Source organism: Calypte anna, chromosome 4A, assembly GCF_003957555.1.
Source record: "Calypte anna isolate BGI_N300 chromosome 4A, bCalAnn1_v1.p, whole genome shotgun sequence".
Classification (NCBI taxonomy): domain Eukaryota; kingdom Metazoa; phylum Chordata; class Aves; order Apodiformes; family Trochilidae; genus Calypte; species Calypte anna.
The window spans coordinates 29268537-29286041 of record NC_044248.1 but is presented as its reverse complement, the minus strand read 5'-3'; the positions used below and the strand labels follow the sequence as shown (position 1 = coordinate 29286041).

At 36.5% G+C, this 17505-nt stretch overlaps 1 protein-coding gene across 1 annotated transcript in view; it reads right to left on the bottom strand.

The window, feature by feature from the left end:
• SPOCK3 (SPARC (osteonectin), cwcv and kazal like domains proteoglycan 3) overlaps positions 1-17505 on the bottom strand; it is a 146904-nt gene that overhangs the window by 104424 nt on the left and 24975 nt on the right. Inside the window, exon 3 of the mRNA XM_030449738.1 lies at positions 312-357. Coding sequence (XP_030305598.1) covers positions 312-357 — 46 coding nt within the window. The remainder of the gene's footprint in view (positions 1-311; positions 358-17505) is intronic.

Below are 17505 nucleotides of genomic sequence, written 5' to 3'. Positions count from 1 at the left end.
ACCTTAAATTTTAAATAAAACTAAACTAATCCTTCCTAGGATCATGAACTTTTTAATGTGAGGGACAATTTAAATTACTTCAAAGGTTCCCAGTGCTCCTATCTCAATTTACATTTAAAAGTTTTCATCTAAAAATTGAAATAAATCACATATACAAAATTATAAATAAGCTGGATTTCTGGCCCTCTTTAAGTTAATCATTTGAAGAAGATTACAAAAATTAACAGAATTTTGTTATTATACTAGAACAGGTCTACAACCGTAAATACATCCATTTTATCCAATACAAGTAACTATTAGGAGAATCTTACCTTGATCAAATGGTTTACCCTGACTCCATGTACGAAAATAATCATCCTAGAGAGGGAAAAACAACCTGCATTTAGTAAAAAGTCAGATATCAATGTAAAAATGAAAAACTCACAGGATCATGAAAAACAGAGTACGTGTACCAACCTCTACTTCCTAGAAAAGGCAAGCAGTAAAAAAAAGTGAGAAAAAGATTATGGTCATCATAATGGGACAGATTACTCATATAGAATAAAGCAGTGGAATTCAGAGGCTGTATGCAGTTATTAAAAAATATAAAATTAAATGCTATTAATGTAATGTTACTTCCTAGCATTTAAAATAAAAAAATTCTTTCTCACAGTACTTACATTGGTAGATTTTCTAATATTGCTTTGAAAATGCTACAGAAGTTTTTCTGTACTTTAAGTTCAAAGATATCGAAAAATGTAATTACATTTTCCATCAATAATTTTCCAAAACCAACGCTCCAAAGTCATCACCAATAAAACTACATTTTTAAAGAATGATACATGAATTTTAGAAAAAGAAATACTCAGCAATACAGTTTTCAACTGCATCAGTAAATGTCACCAAATAAGTCTAACTAGCTCTATTTTCTATAAACCATCTTCCTAAACAGAGCATATCCTCTTAATTATATCATCAGATGTATTAGGCTACAATTTCAATAGGAAAATCTTGAAGTAAAAAATTGCTTTCAAAATTTTAAGAAATTTTATTAGTTACAAATTCATAGCCGAGATGTAAATAATTTGATCTGCACACCTCAGATAATACGTGGAGCAGAAAATTTACTGTAATTATTCTCTGTATGTACCTCACTCTTCTCTAGAACAAAAAAGCAAAGACTGTACCCAGCAATTTAACATCTGCATAAATTAAAGTTCACAAACTGCAAAAGGTTCACATCTAGCACTTCCATTTCACTTACTAAAATATCACCAAGACCATGGTAAGGAAATCTGACTTTATAAAAATTGAACTACTGGGGAAATGTAAGTCTTAAACTGTTGTCAAAGCCACATATTCATATTTTCAAATGATTAAGCATCAAGCACATCTTTACAGGAAACAAACAAACTAAACAAAAAAAACAACAAAAGAAAAATCCCCTCTTTAGGTTTTCAGTTCAATGGTTTCACCACTAAGGGGAAAGACAAAAAAAAAAAGGTGGTTGCACCCTAAACTGTAGGTTCACTGATGATGCTTTATTAATATAAATATAATATATATACATATCTGTGTGTAGAAAAATACATAATGTTGTTATGGGAACACATGCTTTTAAAGAGGAAGAAAAATGAGCAGAATCTGGAAAAGCAAAACAGAGCCACAGTTCTATACCAATACTTAGGTATTCCTTCACTCTGATGCTGCATACATTAACAATCTATTAGTTATTTCCCTTTACAATTACTATTTTTAAAAATATTAATAAATACAGACAAGCATATAAAAATATTTTTTAAAAAATCATGCAAGAAAGAAGTAGCAATTGCAATTATGATGGCACTTTCCAATTATATCCTGTGTAACTGTGAGGGTGTTATTCCTTCAGTGGTGTTATGAGCAGGTTTGAGCCAGCATTAATGCAACGCTGCTGCATGAATCACACCACATTAGCAAAACTTTCAATTCTTTAAAAAACATGAAAGTGATAGATTACCTTCCCATTTCTACTAAACCATTAATATCCCCCCACAATGAGCTTATTCAGACAAAATAATTACTACTAAAATGCTAAAAAGTTAGAATAAATTGAGTGTAAGGCTGGTAGGGAAAAAAATTGAAAAAAAGGATAATCATCCCAAGTGAGATTACTGAGGCAAAGCATTGCGCATTGTGCTAAAGAAAGAATACAAGGTGTAGCTTGTATAAATTACACGTTCTCAAGTTGGTCTCAAACCAGCCACATAATAAAACATTTTTTGTTCATCTCTCTAATGCAGACAGCTTCACAAATTCCACATACAAATACAGCTCAGGCATTTCTTGAAGAGCCTTACTTAGCAAACTTATTTCTGCCTACAAAGCCACTCCACACCTTTCTTGATACCCTTCTCTGAATCTTTTCCAAGTCTATTTTTTATATAGTATGACTAGAAACTGTGCAGAATATTAAAGATGAAGCAGCACTATACACCTGTACACAATGCAGTATCTGTGGTTATAGCTGTTAAATTTGAAATGTCTTACAACCATTTAGTTGGTTGTAAGATTGTACATCCACTATAATCTGATGATTTGTAAATCAAAAAGATGAGTTTGCAACATGTTTTAGCGATGTATTGTATGTTTAGGATATTAAGTACTTCTATGTAAGTTCACAACTCCAGTTTAGTGTTTAAAATCAGTGTCTGAAGGGGGCCTACAAGAAGCTGGGGTAGGGCTTGTCACATGGGTGTGTAGTGATACGACAAGGGGAAATGGTTTAAAACCATGGGAGGGGAGATTTAGGCTTGATATTAGTGTGAAATTCTTTACCATGACACTGGTGAGACATATGAACAGGTTGCCCAAGAAGTTGTGACTGTCCCCTCCTTAGAAGTGTTCAAGGTCATGTGGGATGGGGCAACCTGGTCAAGTGGGATGTGTCCCTGACCATGCAGGGGGGTTGGAACTACATAATCTTTAAGTTCCTTTCCAACCCTAACCATTCCATTATTCTATTTTGGCTTGTATTCTTTTCTCTTTTATGCCTACCCCTCCCTTCTCTTTTTATGGGCTGGGGGTATGATACCTCTTATTTTTTAAATTGTACTATGATTTCAGTGCATTGAACTTTGCATGAAATTTTTCATCTTCAATCCAAAATATATATATATATATATATATATATACTTGTATTACCATGTATACCTACACTGATTTTTCTAAAGAGTTAATTTTTCACCCATTATGAAAAGGTTCATTATTGGCTATATTAAACAAAATCTTTATATACCTCTAAAAACAAAATAGAATAGTTAATTGATTCTCAGATTGAGGAAGGAAATTGCTTCCATAAATTGCAGTTCCACGACTTTACAAATGTTCCTAAAGCTACTTAAAGCTCACCTGGCTTCCTGTTACATTCAGAGCTTTCCTCATCTTCAGTTAGTAAGAGTTTGATTATTATAATGTTCAATATCCTCTTCAGAGTATCATCAAGCGGATAATACAATTTACAAAGCCTAATTTTCCATAATTTTAAAATAAAATTAAAAATAGAATAGCTAAGAGTATACAGTGAAGGCTGAGCAGCATCACAACATCTCTGGACAATGTATCCTTTAAGAATCTCTAAATAAAAAAGTAATGTCTCAGGATACAGCCTGTGACTTCTGATTTTCTTCATGGGCTTCCTTGCTTTTTATTCTGAGCATGTTAAAGAACAAGTTATAAGTGTATGTGGAATAAATTCCCAAATTTGTTACAGTAACCGTACCACTTTTTCAACATTTTCTTGCTAAAGAATCCATGCATTTTAAATACAAAATTTATCTTTACTGCTCTGCTTAAATCTACGTGAAATTTCAGTAATTCTTTCAAGTCTTTCTCTGTCTGAAAGACATAAAGGACTTCTATTAGCTTGTATGATGGATTTCAATGAGTTTAATATCCATGACTGAAAATCATGCATGTGTATGCACAGGGGCATAATGACATCTTTCTAAGAACTGAAGTTCTTGTTACAATTACATACGTACTTTGAGACTAATAAATATTTTTATTTTTCCTGAAAATTTTTTACCTTATAAAATATCATGTATGTAGTCTAAAACTCTGACAGCCTTAAGAAAAGGATTCAAAATGCAGTTTAAATGGCGAAGAAGAAAAAAATCAATTGGTATTTTGCCTCAAATACATTTATTGCTTCTTTTTTGGACTTCTATATTCTTCCATATGGACTATTCTCTCCTAATTCTTAAAAAAGCATTTGCTACATTAATTTTAAAGATCCCCATTTAAGTACAGTAAAAAAAAGCTCTTTGGAAAAAATCATAACCGACTATATGATTACACAGCAGTTGTTTCCAGCTTTTGACAACAATACCAAAATATTATCCCAATTATTTTCTTTCTTTTGTAAACCATTTGTTACATCATTTTATTGATCTATGTTCTGTAACATTTTCTGTAGATACTACTATATGATACTGATATCCCTTGATTTACTGTCAAACAGAATTTGATACTGCTACAAAATATAATGGTATATGGTAGACATGATCAGTCTGACTCAGAAAACTGCAGGTGTCCTAGAGCTATGAGTGTAGTTCACTAATATTTTCAGACCGAGGTTGACCTGAAAAAAAAAACAGATAAAACAAATGCAGCCCTTTTTTCATGTTCACATTTTCTACTATGGGCCTATCCATAAAAAGCCTATACATTAAAATCAAAGCTAATTTATGTAAGAGAAGCCACTGAAATTGAAGCAGTTTTCTGAATTTAATAGTTTTCTTTATATTTTATCGAAGTATAACTCCACCACTACAAGCACAGGTTGTGTAGCAGGGATATTACTAACTGTATGACTTATAAACCATAAATTTAGGGAAAAGTCTAATAGGCAACTGTTCAACGTAAGGTACTGCTTCATATATGCCTTTTCAAGAAACAGTACTTATAAAGATACCAAAGACAGAAACATACAAGATTTCGTGAACTTTATTCATAAATGCCAAACTCAATTCTTCCCATATAAAATTCCACTCAAATTTTATACAACTGACTATAATGCAATAAAAAAACATTTTACTGCTGGCTTCCCTATTCCTACTTAAGGGTTTGTTTGTTTTTAACAAAGAATCACAGAATGATAAGGGATGACAGGAACCTCTGGGGATCATCTAATCCAACCCTCCTACTAAAGCAGTTTCACCGAGAGCATGGTACACAGGATTGTGTCCAGGTGGATTCTGAGTATCTTCAGAGGAGACTTCACATCCTCTCTAGACAGCCTGTCCCAGCCATCCTCACAGTAAAGCAGCTTTTCCTCCTATTCAGACATTCCTCCTATTCTGTTTTCATTTGTGCCCACTGCCCCTCGTTCTGTTGCTGAGCACCACTGAAAAGAGTCCGGCCCCATCCTCTCTCTGTATATAACCTCTATATATGCATATAATATTGCTATTATGTATTTTATATATGAATATAAATATTCATAAGCATTGATAAAATCTCCTCTAGTCTTCTGTTCTCAAGGCTAAACAGATCTCTTGGCCTTTCCTCATAAGACAGATGCTCCAGTCCCCTTACCATCTTCATAGGCCTAATTTTCATACAATAAGAATTATCAAGAAAGCCAGAAGAAAAAATAGCAAACAGTATATAGATTAAAATAATAGAAAACCAAACAGATTTTTCTCCTTCACTCCCTTAGACTACCTTAGGTTACTTTTCAAGTAACTGCCAGTGTCACATGAAACAATACTTACGTGGCAAATGGGACTCTACGGAAATAGTTCTGAATTACTAAACGAAGAAGAGTAAATGTCAGGCTGAAAACTGAGTTTGTTTCACTTTAAGATAAATAAGTCAGCAAAGTTAGAAATGCCTTAGAATTAACAAGAAGCCAGACAAGAAAATTTTCAAATGAAAAGTCACTCTTCAAGTTAAATGCAATGCATTAACTATATCTGTTAAATCACAGTGATCTTTACAAATGTAGATTAGCTACCACACATATAAAACAGTTCACATAATTATAATGAAAGTAGCTTCAGAAACTTTATTTATTACAGAACTCTCTGAAAAAGATGTCTATTATTACAGTGATCCAGCAAATGCGGTCTGGCCAAATTGACTTCCTAACACAGGAGGCATTTAAAGATTGGATGTGCAATTGTATGGACAGATAATATGCTCCAGAGCACATTTTTAGTAACTCTTCCAGATGCATTTGACAGGTTGCTCAATGAGTAGGACAATATTTACATACCTTATGTGACACCACAAAGCTAAGGGTCTGCAGTGGAACTTGGAGTAGAACTAGTTCCAGGACAGCAGGGACTGGTTGTCTAGGAAATTTTACACTTTCTTCTCAACATGACCTACCTATCCTCACCAGCTACCTGTTATTATTCCCATGAATCCAGCTTTGAGTATTCCTTTCCAAAACTCCAAAGCAGCAAAGAGCAGGAACCCTTCTTTAGTGAATCAAGGTTTAAAGAAAAAAATATCAGATTTATTAACCAAACTTAAAAAATAAGAAAAAAACAAATTTTCCACAAGCTAGCATAGAAAGGTGACTATGGCCAGAATTGACTTTTTTTCCCCAGATTAAGTCTCCCATTAGATTTAAACTTTGTCTAACCAAAACCACCAGAAGTAGTTCAGTGCATAAAGCACCTCGCACACAGATAGAGGCAGTGACACTTCATAAACAGTAATCTTAAACATCAGTCTAGTAAGTCAAAGAACCAACATGTGATAATACAGTCCAAAGCAACAAACCACCACAGGTGTCATATCAGCAGTGCTTCTCTGGAAGTGAAGGATCTAAACACCTGTCCAGAGATCAAGACTTGTTGTAAACCTCCTTTCCTATTTGTCTGGAACCAATCCTCCTTGAGAGGAGTGCTGGAGTGACTGGTGACAGGTTTTATTTTGTTGTTCAGTGCCAGCCTCCAGGTAGGCTGATGTCAGCTTCCTCTGCTGCTCCAGGCTCCCATGGAGCATACAGGCCATGCTGCCCCAGAAGCCTGTATGTACAGGACTGGCAAAGCACTATTAGAATCTATAGCTGCTTACAGCTAACTCTGGCACTCAGCTCCCCACAATCAATGTTTATTCTGCTCTCTTTTCTTTGCCTCACACTTCTAGTACTGTTGATGAGCCTGGGCTACCAGCCACCTCTTTTCATCTCTCTCTCCATTTCACAGATCTCATTCAGTAAAATTTCTGGTGAGACTATTTGGTACTAGCAGCATTACAAACAGCAGGTTTGAACAGCACAGTATTAAAATCATTTGCCAAGAAATACCAAATGCTCACTGAAAACTGTATTCAGAAATACTGAGAAAATACTGAAAAACATTTTGAAAAGGAATTAACATCAAAGAATAAATATAATAAGCTTCTAAATACCAATAAAGTTTAAAATACACTCTGTTTCTTTAAAAGTTCATCTCTGATTTCGCACCATGAATTAAAAAATAAAGAATGACTTTTGCACTACAAACACATACAAAAGTTTTGGCTATGGCTCCTCATATTCTGCTGTCAAGATTCAGGTTGTGAGGAGGGCCTTAAAACAGGTTTGTTAGGCTACAGGAGCTGAATTCCAAAAGTTAAAGGAAGAGTTGAAAACTTATTCCCTGACCTCTGCATACAATGCCAGTTTGGAGAAGATCCAAGAGTGCCAGAACAGTAACAGACTATACATAGAGATTGGATCACATCTATGGGGCTGGAGAGAATTTACTTGTGTGTTTAAAGACCTGGCCAATATGGCTGTGAGTTTATGGTTTGTACCTATTAAAAATGGCAGACGGTACTAGGGAGATCTTGCAGGACTGGAAAAAACGCTAGCATCTTAAAAAATAAAACATTACAAAAGTAAATGCAGATAACCACAGGCCAGGCAGTTTCACCTCAGTTCCTGTAAAGATCAATTGAAAACGTCCCCTTTGAATCTTTTTCCACACATGACAGACAGTGCAGACCTACCAAGGATTTCCAGTGGACCACCTGGATTGCCTTCTACAATGAAGTAACAGTTTTGTGCACAAGGGGAGAACGGTGGGTAGTGAGTATCTTCACTTTAGATGAGATCAGAGAATGGTTTGGCCTTGAAGAAACCTTAAAGATCATGTAGTTCCAACCTTCCTGCATGGGCAGGGACACCTTCCACTAGACCAGGTTGCTCAAAGCCCCATCCAACCTGGCCTTAGTCTGTTATAGTACATTATAACAGTACATTAATTGTTATTATAAAATTATAATAAATTATTAATTAATGATTAGTATTATTAATTAATAATAGTACATTAATTAAAAAGATGAGGAAGTAAAGGCTGGATGGCTAAGTGGGCTGAAAATTGATTACATCAGTGGTCAACAGCTTAACATCCAACTGGTGTCTCACTAATGACAAAAGTACCTCAGAGTAAGTTCTGAGGATTGTTCTGTTCAACTTCTTCAGTAACAACCCAGATGACAGCACAGAGCATGCCATCAGCAACTGAACTAGTGGGAACAGCCAACACAGTAATAGCAAGTGCTCAATCCAGAGAGACCACAGTACCTTGAGGGTATGCCCAGAAAAAAAAAAAAAAAAAAAAAAAAAAGTGTGTTGTAACGAGAATTGCTAAGTTCTGAACCTAGAAAGGAATAACTAGACACAATATCATGATATGGGGTACAGGCTGCAAAATAAGTGACTATTGAAAATTGCCTGGGAGTTAGTGTATGGCAGGAGAATTTGAGAGAGCTGTGTTTATCTAGTCTGCAGAGGGCTAATGGATGGTTCTCTTGAAGTATTTGAAGGGCAATTATCAGCTCTTTCAGAGATGCCAAATGATTTGATGAGGTGCAAAGGTCATACACTGCAATTTGGGAAGTTTAGACTGTATATTATGGACAATTTATTTACTAGAAGTGCAGTAAAGCAGAACAACAAGCTGCTCATGGAGATTATGGCATCTTTGTTCTTAGAGGTTTTCAAAATTTTACTGGAAAAAAACCCACAGCTGACCTGATCATTGTGAGTTTAAGTCCCTCAGAGGTACCTTCCAAGAAAGGTTCATCCGAGTTGATGACTATTTACAGTATGACAATATTCTTAACTCAAAATATTTAAAGAAAAGGAACAACTCTTTTTCTACTGTTTTTTGTTTGTTTGTTTTTGCGATTTATTATTATTTTCTATATTCACCTGTCTTTCCTGCTTGGGTAGTTGAACTAGCATATGCTTAAATAGTGTCCAATACTGGGCTGTGAGGAAAAAACAAAAAGAAGTGACTGATGACTTAGTACAAAAGAAGTAAATCCATCAGGTGAAAAGCACGGAGCATCTTAAACAAAACGAGGCATTTGTAATAAGGTAAGTAAACTGAGGAGTCACAAATTAGTTTCTGGAAATCAACACTTGGAAATTTGCACACCAGGTAACAGACTCTGCCTTTCAGACAAGAGAAAGAAGTACCTTCCCACAGCATATGTACATCACCATGGCTGATGTACGTTGTGTTGTACTTTATAATAGTCATGCCTTTCAGAAAAGGTCATAGGTTCATTTCTTCATTTAAGACTGAGTGATATAAGCTCATTCTTTCCTTACAACATCCTGAAGATATCTTTTAGCTTTTAGAAGCATTAGTCTCATAATTCCTGGTGCTGGGCTTTTCCTGAGTGAAGAATAAACCGGAGAAATTTGAGATAAATCACCACTAAAAATCAGAACAGCCACTGGAACAATCAGTTTTGTTGGTATTTGAAGGCCTGCAGCTTGAAAAAAAAAAAAGGTGGATGGTAGAATGGCTCATCAGCATACTCAGAACAAATGTGATTAATAAAAATTTGAAGAAGAAAAATGTCCGTCTCAAATTTTGCCCTTTTCTACAAATGACAGATGCTCATGTAACTTGTCTGTGGTTTTCTCCCCTTTTACCTCTTTCCCTTCCCCCCATCTTTTATGTACAATGCAGCCATGAAAATTGTTTTGTGTTCAGGAGAGAAGCCCTGAACAAAAATGGCACATGTGGAGAGCACAAACAGAGAAACATTCTAGCTTTGAAAGGTCTACTTAGTGTCTAAGAAAAGTATTTGCAAAGGCCTGGGGCCTTACTAACTTTCTAGAAAACATTTTTTCAAACATACCTTAGGAAAAGTGCTATTCATCAGCCTTCTTTCAGGCTTGAAAGATTTTGCATTTTTAGGAGGTCAAGGTGTAAAATCTGTAAAGAGTTACAAAACAGACACTACACTTTTGCTGTCACTTTTTTTGTTTGCTTTCCACTCTGGAGAAAATTAATTACAAAGATAGTAATGAGGTTTGCCATATTATGCCACTCAACAGCATAGGATTTTGGTGCATTTTCCCCACAGATAAATCCCTTTATGCCAAGGCTCAGAACAGTGTTCTTGTCTACCTCTCATTACCATGGAGACAGAGAACACCCTAGCATGAAAACAGTCCAAAATTGAGGAAATAAGGGAATACAAAAGATTATTATAGACCCATTAGAGCAGAATTATCATTACAAAGCATATAAGAACAGATGTGGCAACAGAAAATGGAATGGAAGGAAAAACTTCAGAACAATGTACTTGCAACATAATAGAAGGAAGCATTTAAAATTACTGGTCTCAGTTTAAGAAGAGTGTTGCACAGATTTTAAGAAGTAAAACTCAACTAAGCTGAAATATATAATGAGGACCTATTTTAAAATGTTCTGTATATTTTTATTTGTGAGCAAAATATACCTTTCAAACAAGCTGAGAACTTTTAAAAATCAAGGGACGCCTGAACGCAATCTGAAGATACAAGATACACTTCAGAATCCGTAATTAAACCACTGACAGAGATATTAAACATTCTTAGTAAATATTAACACTGGGTGGTTTTATATATAATATATATAGTGTGTATATATATATTCATAGTAAGTAAACCTATGTATCCTGTTCCAGAAAGTAAAAAAAAATAATAAAATAAGCCAACAAAAACCAGATAAACTGGGTAGAGCCACAAAGAGAAAAGATGGTAAAAATAGAAAATACATTGTTAAAATAATGAGAAAGAAACATAAATTTGTTCCAAAAATTCAGTTATTATACTACACCCTCATAGATGTTATTTTTATTAAAGATATTCATAATGTAAACAAACTACTCTGATTCAAGATGGGATTCAAGATTTTTCACCAGTTATGTCCTAAATTTATCAATAACAAACATCAAGTTCAATACACTTCTATGCTCTCTAGCTCCTAGCGGCCCTCTTACAAATACGGAACTTGCAAAAATGATCAGCATTCCAGAAGCCTATTAAATATCTCATGAATCAGCAAAGCTCATAAACATACAATGCTTAGTTAAACAAAAATAAAAAAATGCACAAAATTGTCCCTACCATTGCGTATAAGACATAGTACGGACACTTTCAACATACACTGTCTTTTTCATAATTTTTATACAAGAAAACATATAATACACAAAGAAATGCTCTAGCTTCTGACGCATTCCATTAATAAATTTTAATAACATAAGGCAAAAGTAGATTTTTAAGATATATAAAGAAATATAATTAAATGCTCATAGAAGTTTCTAGGTAAAAGCTTAAGAAGGTAGGTTTTTTTAAATCAACAAAAAAGATTTTTAAAAGAACAACATGTGTCAGCATACTGTGGATTTTTTATGATATTGATGAAATTAGTTACCTATCACATACAATACATTTTGGTCACTGATGTACCATGGCTAGATTTTAGCAGTTGTCAAACCTTTACAATCTATCTCGTTCTGGTTAATGTTACCTTAGGTACCCCAGAGTTGCCTCTATTTCATAATTAATTTTTCATGTTTGACTGAGATCCCTCAATTATCATTAATTTTTCACATTACCAACTCTGGGCCTTACATACTTCAATTCCGCTACATATACACACAGTTTCCCTACAGAAATCAGAGCCCCATGAGCAGCGCTGCCTGCTCCCTGAGATTTTGTTTATTGTGCCAATAAAACACCTCCTGCCTGTCAGTGTGCAGCAAGTTGGTGGTGTATAAGCATCATAGAATAGAATAGGTTGGGTTGGAAGGGACCTCAGGTGGACAGTCAGTGGCATCCTGCTGTCCTAGAGCCTGAGGGGTAACCATTTTAAGATGAAAGAGCATAGATTTAGATTAGACAGTTTGAAGAAATTCTTTACTGTGAAGGTGGTGAAACACTGGCACAGGTCGCCCAGGGGAATTGTGGATTCCCCCTCCCTGGAAGTGATCATGGCCAGGTTGGATGGGGCTTGGAGCAATACAGTCTAGTGGGAGGCATCCCTGCCCCAAGCAGCAGGGTTGGAACTTGATTAGCTTTAAGATCCCTTCCAACCCAAACAATTATATGATTCTAGTTGGAAGAAATGTACATATCTAGTAGTAAAGTCAGCAAAATACATTACATCTCAGGATGACTGACTTCAGTAGGTTACTAATCTGCCTTTGGTCAGTAAATAGAAATAGAGGTAGACACAGATTTTTCCTAACCACTGAGTCTCAAACAAAATAAGCATTAGACTGCTTATCAGTGTATCAGTCTAATCAGCGTTAGACTGAAAATATTATTTTGCATAAAACCATTAGACATTTTAAGTTAGAAATATTACAAATATATGGAAGTGTTCAAAACTTCACCACAAGACTGAGGAAAGATGTTAGGAATTATCTCTTATGCTCTGAGCATGCAGAGCTTTTTTCAACGTAAGCAGTTATTTAGCTACAAAATCTGTAAAAAGCAATCCTGCAAGATTCCTTGGGGTGTGGTGAGAAAGGCTTAAACCAATTTCCTGTAACATTTGTAACTACTTTCGATAGCCTTTCCACATCTTACAAAGATCCTTTGCTCTGCAAGCTTGACACAAATCCAGAAGTCAGTAGAGCAGGTAACACATGAAATAATGGGATATTTCCTTTGCTTGACTCAAAACTGGCCTTATGTATATATGTATATATTTATGTAGGTAAGTGATATATAAATACTTTTCTATACTAAACATAGGCCTTTAATTATACAATGGTGATGTACATACCTTTTCCCAAATTCAAAACTAACCAGACATAGCTATCTTGGTTCTGACATTCTCAACACAGACTATTTACTATCATCTTGTAATTCCTAATTTATTCACAGACTGGTATTATTAATATTTATACCTGTAATTTTGGGGAGTTTCTAGAAGTACTCTTTAACTATAGCGGCTGGTACACTAAACCCACAGCACCTAGATCTTGATTGTATATTTCGGAAGTAATATCTTAACTTCCAGCTAAACTACTGTGGTGTAGTCTTTTAACAACAGAACAAGGATAAGACAGTATCTGTATTAAAACTTCAGTTTGTATTTCATATTTAGACAAAAATAAAAAGCTGAACTAGAACATTTCTTAATTTAAATGCTTTAGTTATTTTACAAGATCAAATATGCTGCTATTCCTCTCTTAAAAAACATTAATGAAAAATCAAAAGCCCCTTAAAACTGCTCTGTCAGTATCTCTTCAGAGGAAATAACCCATTTTACTTGTTGGAACCTAATCTGTGTTTCCTTTTGGGTTCATCTATGGATTTAATTATATGAAGTATAGTATTCCCAGTGACAAGAAGCAGTGTCCTTTGGTCTTATCTCTGTAAATGAAAAAAAATTGCTGCATTCTGAAATACAAAGAAAAAAAAAAGTCATCAGGTAAACATAATGAACATACTGATAACCATAAATGAAATGAAAAAGGCCATCTGCCCAATTCTAATCAATTAAAGCCCAGACTGAAGTGAAATCAAAAGAGCAAGAACTGAGTATCTAGAATTTGCTGGAACTGAGTATCTAGAATTCCTAGTCAACTGCATCTTGCCAACAGATCATCAGGTTCAGAGTCTAGAGAGAAAGAGATACACAGAAGAACATTAAAAGATGGACTGAAATGTTTTTTTGGTCATAAACCATTACATTAGATATTTCCCAGATATTAGAAGGCCTCGTCTCTTTGTGTCTGAACATACTACCTTGAAGTAGTATGAAACTTGCTGTTTAGGGTTTCTTCTCTGTGTCAGCTTGGCAGAGGAAAATTGGCAGACAAAAGAAAATAAGAATATAAGCAGCCACTGAAAAACGAAATTACAAACAAAAAAAAGAAAAAGTCAACACTTGGCAAAATAGAAGTTTAAAAAATTAAGGAGCTCATCAGGCAGTAAAATTTCAGCTTGGCTGTTTTAACTCTCTCTGTCTTGTGTGTTTGTGCTTACAGGGAAATACTAGTTGTTCCTGTTAAGATCCCTCCCTCACTAGTATGTGTCACAGAAATTGCTAGAAATTCACAAGACTTGGTCTGTGAGGATCAAGTAAGCTAAGAGAGCTTGTACTTTAAGTATGAAGTAGAAAAACTTAAATATGCACATTTTTTTTTTAAATAAGAGCCACAATATATGTATGTATCCATATGTATCTCATTAGCACAGGACTGAATTTTGTATGCTCACTGGGCAACTATTTTCTTTGGAGCTGAAAAGTAATTTTTCTCTGAGAAACAGAGTGAAATTTCAAAAAAAAAAAAGTCCATGGTGAGGATGTATTTGATAATGACCACAATTCAGAAGATTAAACACATCAAGATGAAGGAATGCCCTAAACTGGCTGAAAAATGGCATAAAGCCTGTGTCTATGTCAATAACTGGAGTGATCAATGGGATCTCCCAAAAGCCTATGCCCTACAAACATTTATGTTGTTAAACCCAACCTGATCTTTTCAGTAGGAGAGGCAAGGCTGACTCCAAGGCATGCAGTTTTGAGCTCTACTTAGAAACTGATCTGGACACCTAGATCTCAAGCATTAGGCTCCTGGATTATTTGTCTGTTTTTATGGCAAAAAAGTAAACACAAGCAGGCATCAAAGCAAACACAAAGCTCTTTTGCTTCCTTCTCTCTGAACACATTCTCTTATGCTGGTCTGAGAAACATCTAAAGAGTTTTTCCAGCACTCACAGCAGTCAGTTCTGGAACAGAAATAATAGCAGCTCAAGCCAATTTTACATCTCCAGCATTCTGGTCTAGCCATTTCAAAGAAAAATGTAAGACTCTACTGTAAGACAATATTTCATGCTCACTGAAATTGATTATCATTGATTATATGCATCTGAAAAACTAAGTATATTTTTCTCCTTACTACAAGATTAAAAAGCATCACACAGACAACTACATAGTGAAAAAGACAGCAATAATTTTAAAAGCAACAGTCCTCAAATAAAAGCTGAAAAAAAATTAACACTTCCCGTTGCTTAAGCTATTTTAATAACGGTGGTATTGCTATAACTTTAAAAAATATATATTAAAAATTGTTACTACAGCATTACATCTGTAACATCTCTAAGTATCTCTTAATCAACATATAGATACATATTGTAATACAGTCAGTTATGTAGAGCAAAATAATCGCTGATCATAGAACAAGACTATACACAACCAGGCTGTATTAGGAAACACAAGTTCTGAAAAAAATCAGAAAAACACACTTGAAGGCCTTTAAAGAATAGGAGATTAAAACAGGGACCCCAAAGAACAAGACAATAGAAAATGAGCAGTTACTGATCACTAAATAAATTCAAAGAGAGATAGGGGTAGAAGTGGTTTTAGAAGGAAAGCTGAACATGTATATAGAATTAGTCAAGATATAAGCTGAAATACCACAGAATCATAGAATTGGCTGGGTTGGAAGGGATCTCAGAGATCATCTAGTCCAACCCTTGAACCACCGTTGCGGTTGCTAGACTATGGCACTGAGTGTCACATCCAGTCTCTTTAAATATCTCCAGGGACGGAGAATCCACTACTTCCCTGGGCAGCCCATTCCAATGTCTGATCATTCTCTCCGTAAAGAAATTCTTTCTAATATCTAACCTAAACTTCCCCCAGCACAACTTAAGACCATGCCCTCTTGTCTTGTTGAAAGTCGTCTGGCAAAAGAGACCAACCCCCACCTGGCTACAACCTCCTTTCAGGGAGTTGTAGAGAGTGATGAGGTCTCCCCTGAGCCGCCTCTTCTCCAGGCTGAACAGCCCCAGCTCCCTCAGCCTCTTCTCATAGGGTCTGGGCTCGAGTCCCTTCACCAGCCTGGTTGCCCTCCTTTGGACCTGCTCCAGGACCTCGATATCCTTCCTGAACTGAGGGGCCCAGAACTGGACACAGGACTCAAGGTGTGGCCTCACCAGGGCTGAGTACAGGGGCAGAATCACTTCCTTGGACCTGCTGGCCATGCTGTTCCTGAGCCAGGCCAGGATGCCATTGGCCTTCTTGGCCACCTGGGCACACTGCTGGCTCATGTTCAGCTTCCTGTCAATCCAGACTCCCAGGTCCCTTTCTGCATGGCTGCTCTTTACCCACTCTGTCCCCAGCCTGTAGCGTTGCATGGGGTTGTTGTGGCCAAAGTGCAGGACCCAGCACTTGGCCATGTTGAACCTCATCCCATTGGAATCAGCCCAACTCTCCAGTCTGTCCAGGTCCTTCTGCAGAGCCCTCCTGCCTTCCAGCTGATCCACACTTCCCCCCAGCTTAGTGTCATCTGCATATGCTGATGATGGACTCAATCCCCTCATCTAAATCATCAATAAATATATGGAACAGAACTGGGCCCAACACTGATCCCTGGGGGACACCACTAGTGACCGGCTGCCAACTGGATGCAGCACCGTTCAGCACCACTCTCTGGGTCCGGCCCTCCAGCCAGTTCTTAACCCAGCACAGGGTGCTCCTGTCCAAGCTGTGGGCTGACAGCTTTTTCAGGAGGATGCTGTGGGAGACGGTGTCAAACGCTTTGCTGAAGTCCAGATAGACCACATCCACAGCCTTCCCCTCATCCACCAGGCAGGTCACCTGATCATAAAAGGAGATCAGGTTGGTCAGACAGGACCTGCCCTTCCTAAACCTGTGCTGGCTGGGTCTAATCCCTTGCCCTTCCTGCTGTGTGATTACCCTGAGGATGATCTGTTCCATGACCCTGCCAGGCACTGAGGTCAGGCTGACAGGCCTGTAGTTTCCCAAGTCCTCCTTCAGGCCTTTTTTGTGGATTGGCGTGACATTCGCCAACTTCCAATCATCTGGGATGTCCCCAGTGAGCCAGGACTGTTGGTAAATGATAGAGAAAGGCTTGGCGAGCTCTTCTGCCAGCTCCCTCATCACCCTTGGATGGATCCCATCCGGTCCCATAGACTTGTGGGGATCCAAGCAGTTCAATAGGTCACTGACTGTTTCCTTTTGGATTACAGGGGGGCTGTTTAGATTCTTGTCACCTTCTATAGGTTCCAGAAGCCATCTGTCTTCAGGGTAACCTGTCTTTCTGTTGAAAACTGAGGTAAAGAAGGCGTTAAATAACTCAGCCTTTTCTTCATCTTTGACAACTATATTCCCACCCGTATCCAGTAGAGAATGGATGTTTTCCTTGTCCCTTCTTTTGCCACTGATGTATCTGTAGAAGGACTTTTTGTTATCCTTCACAGAGGTGGCGAGATTC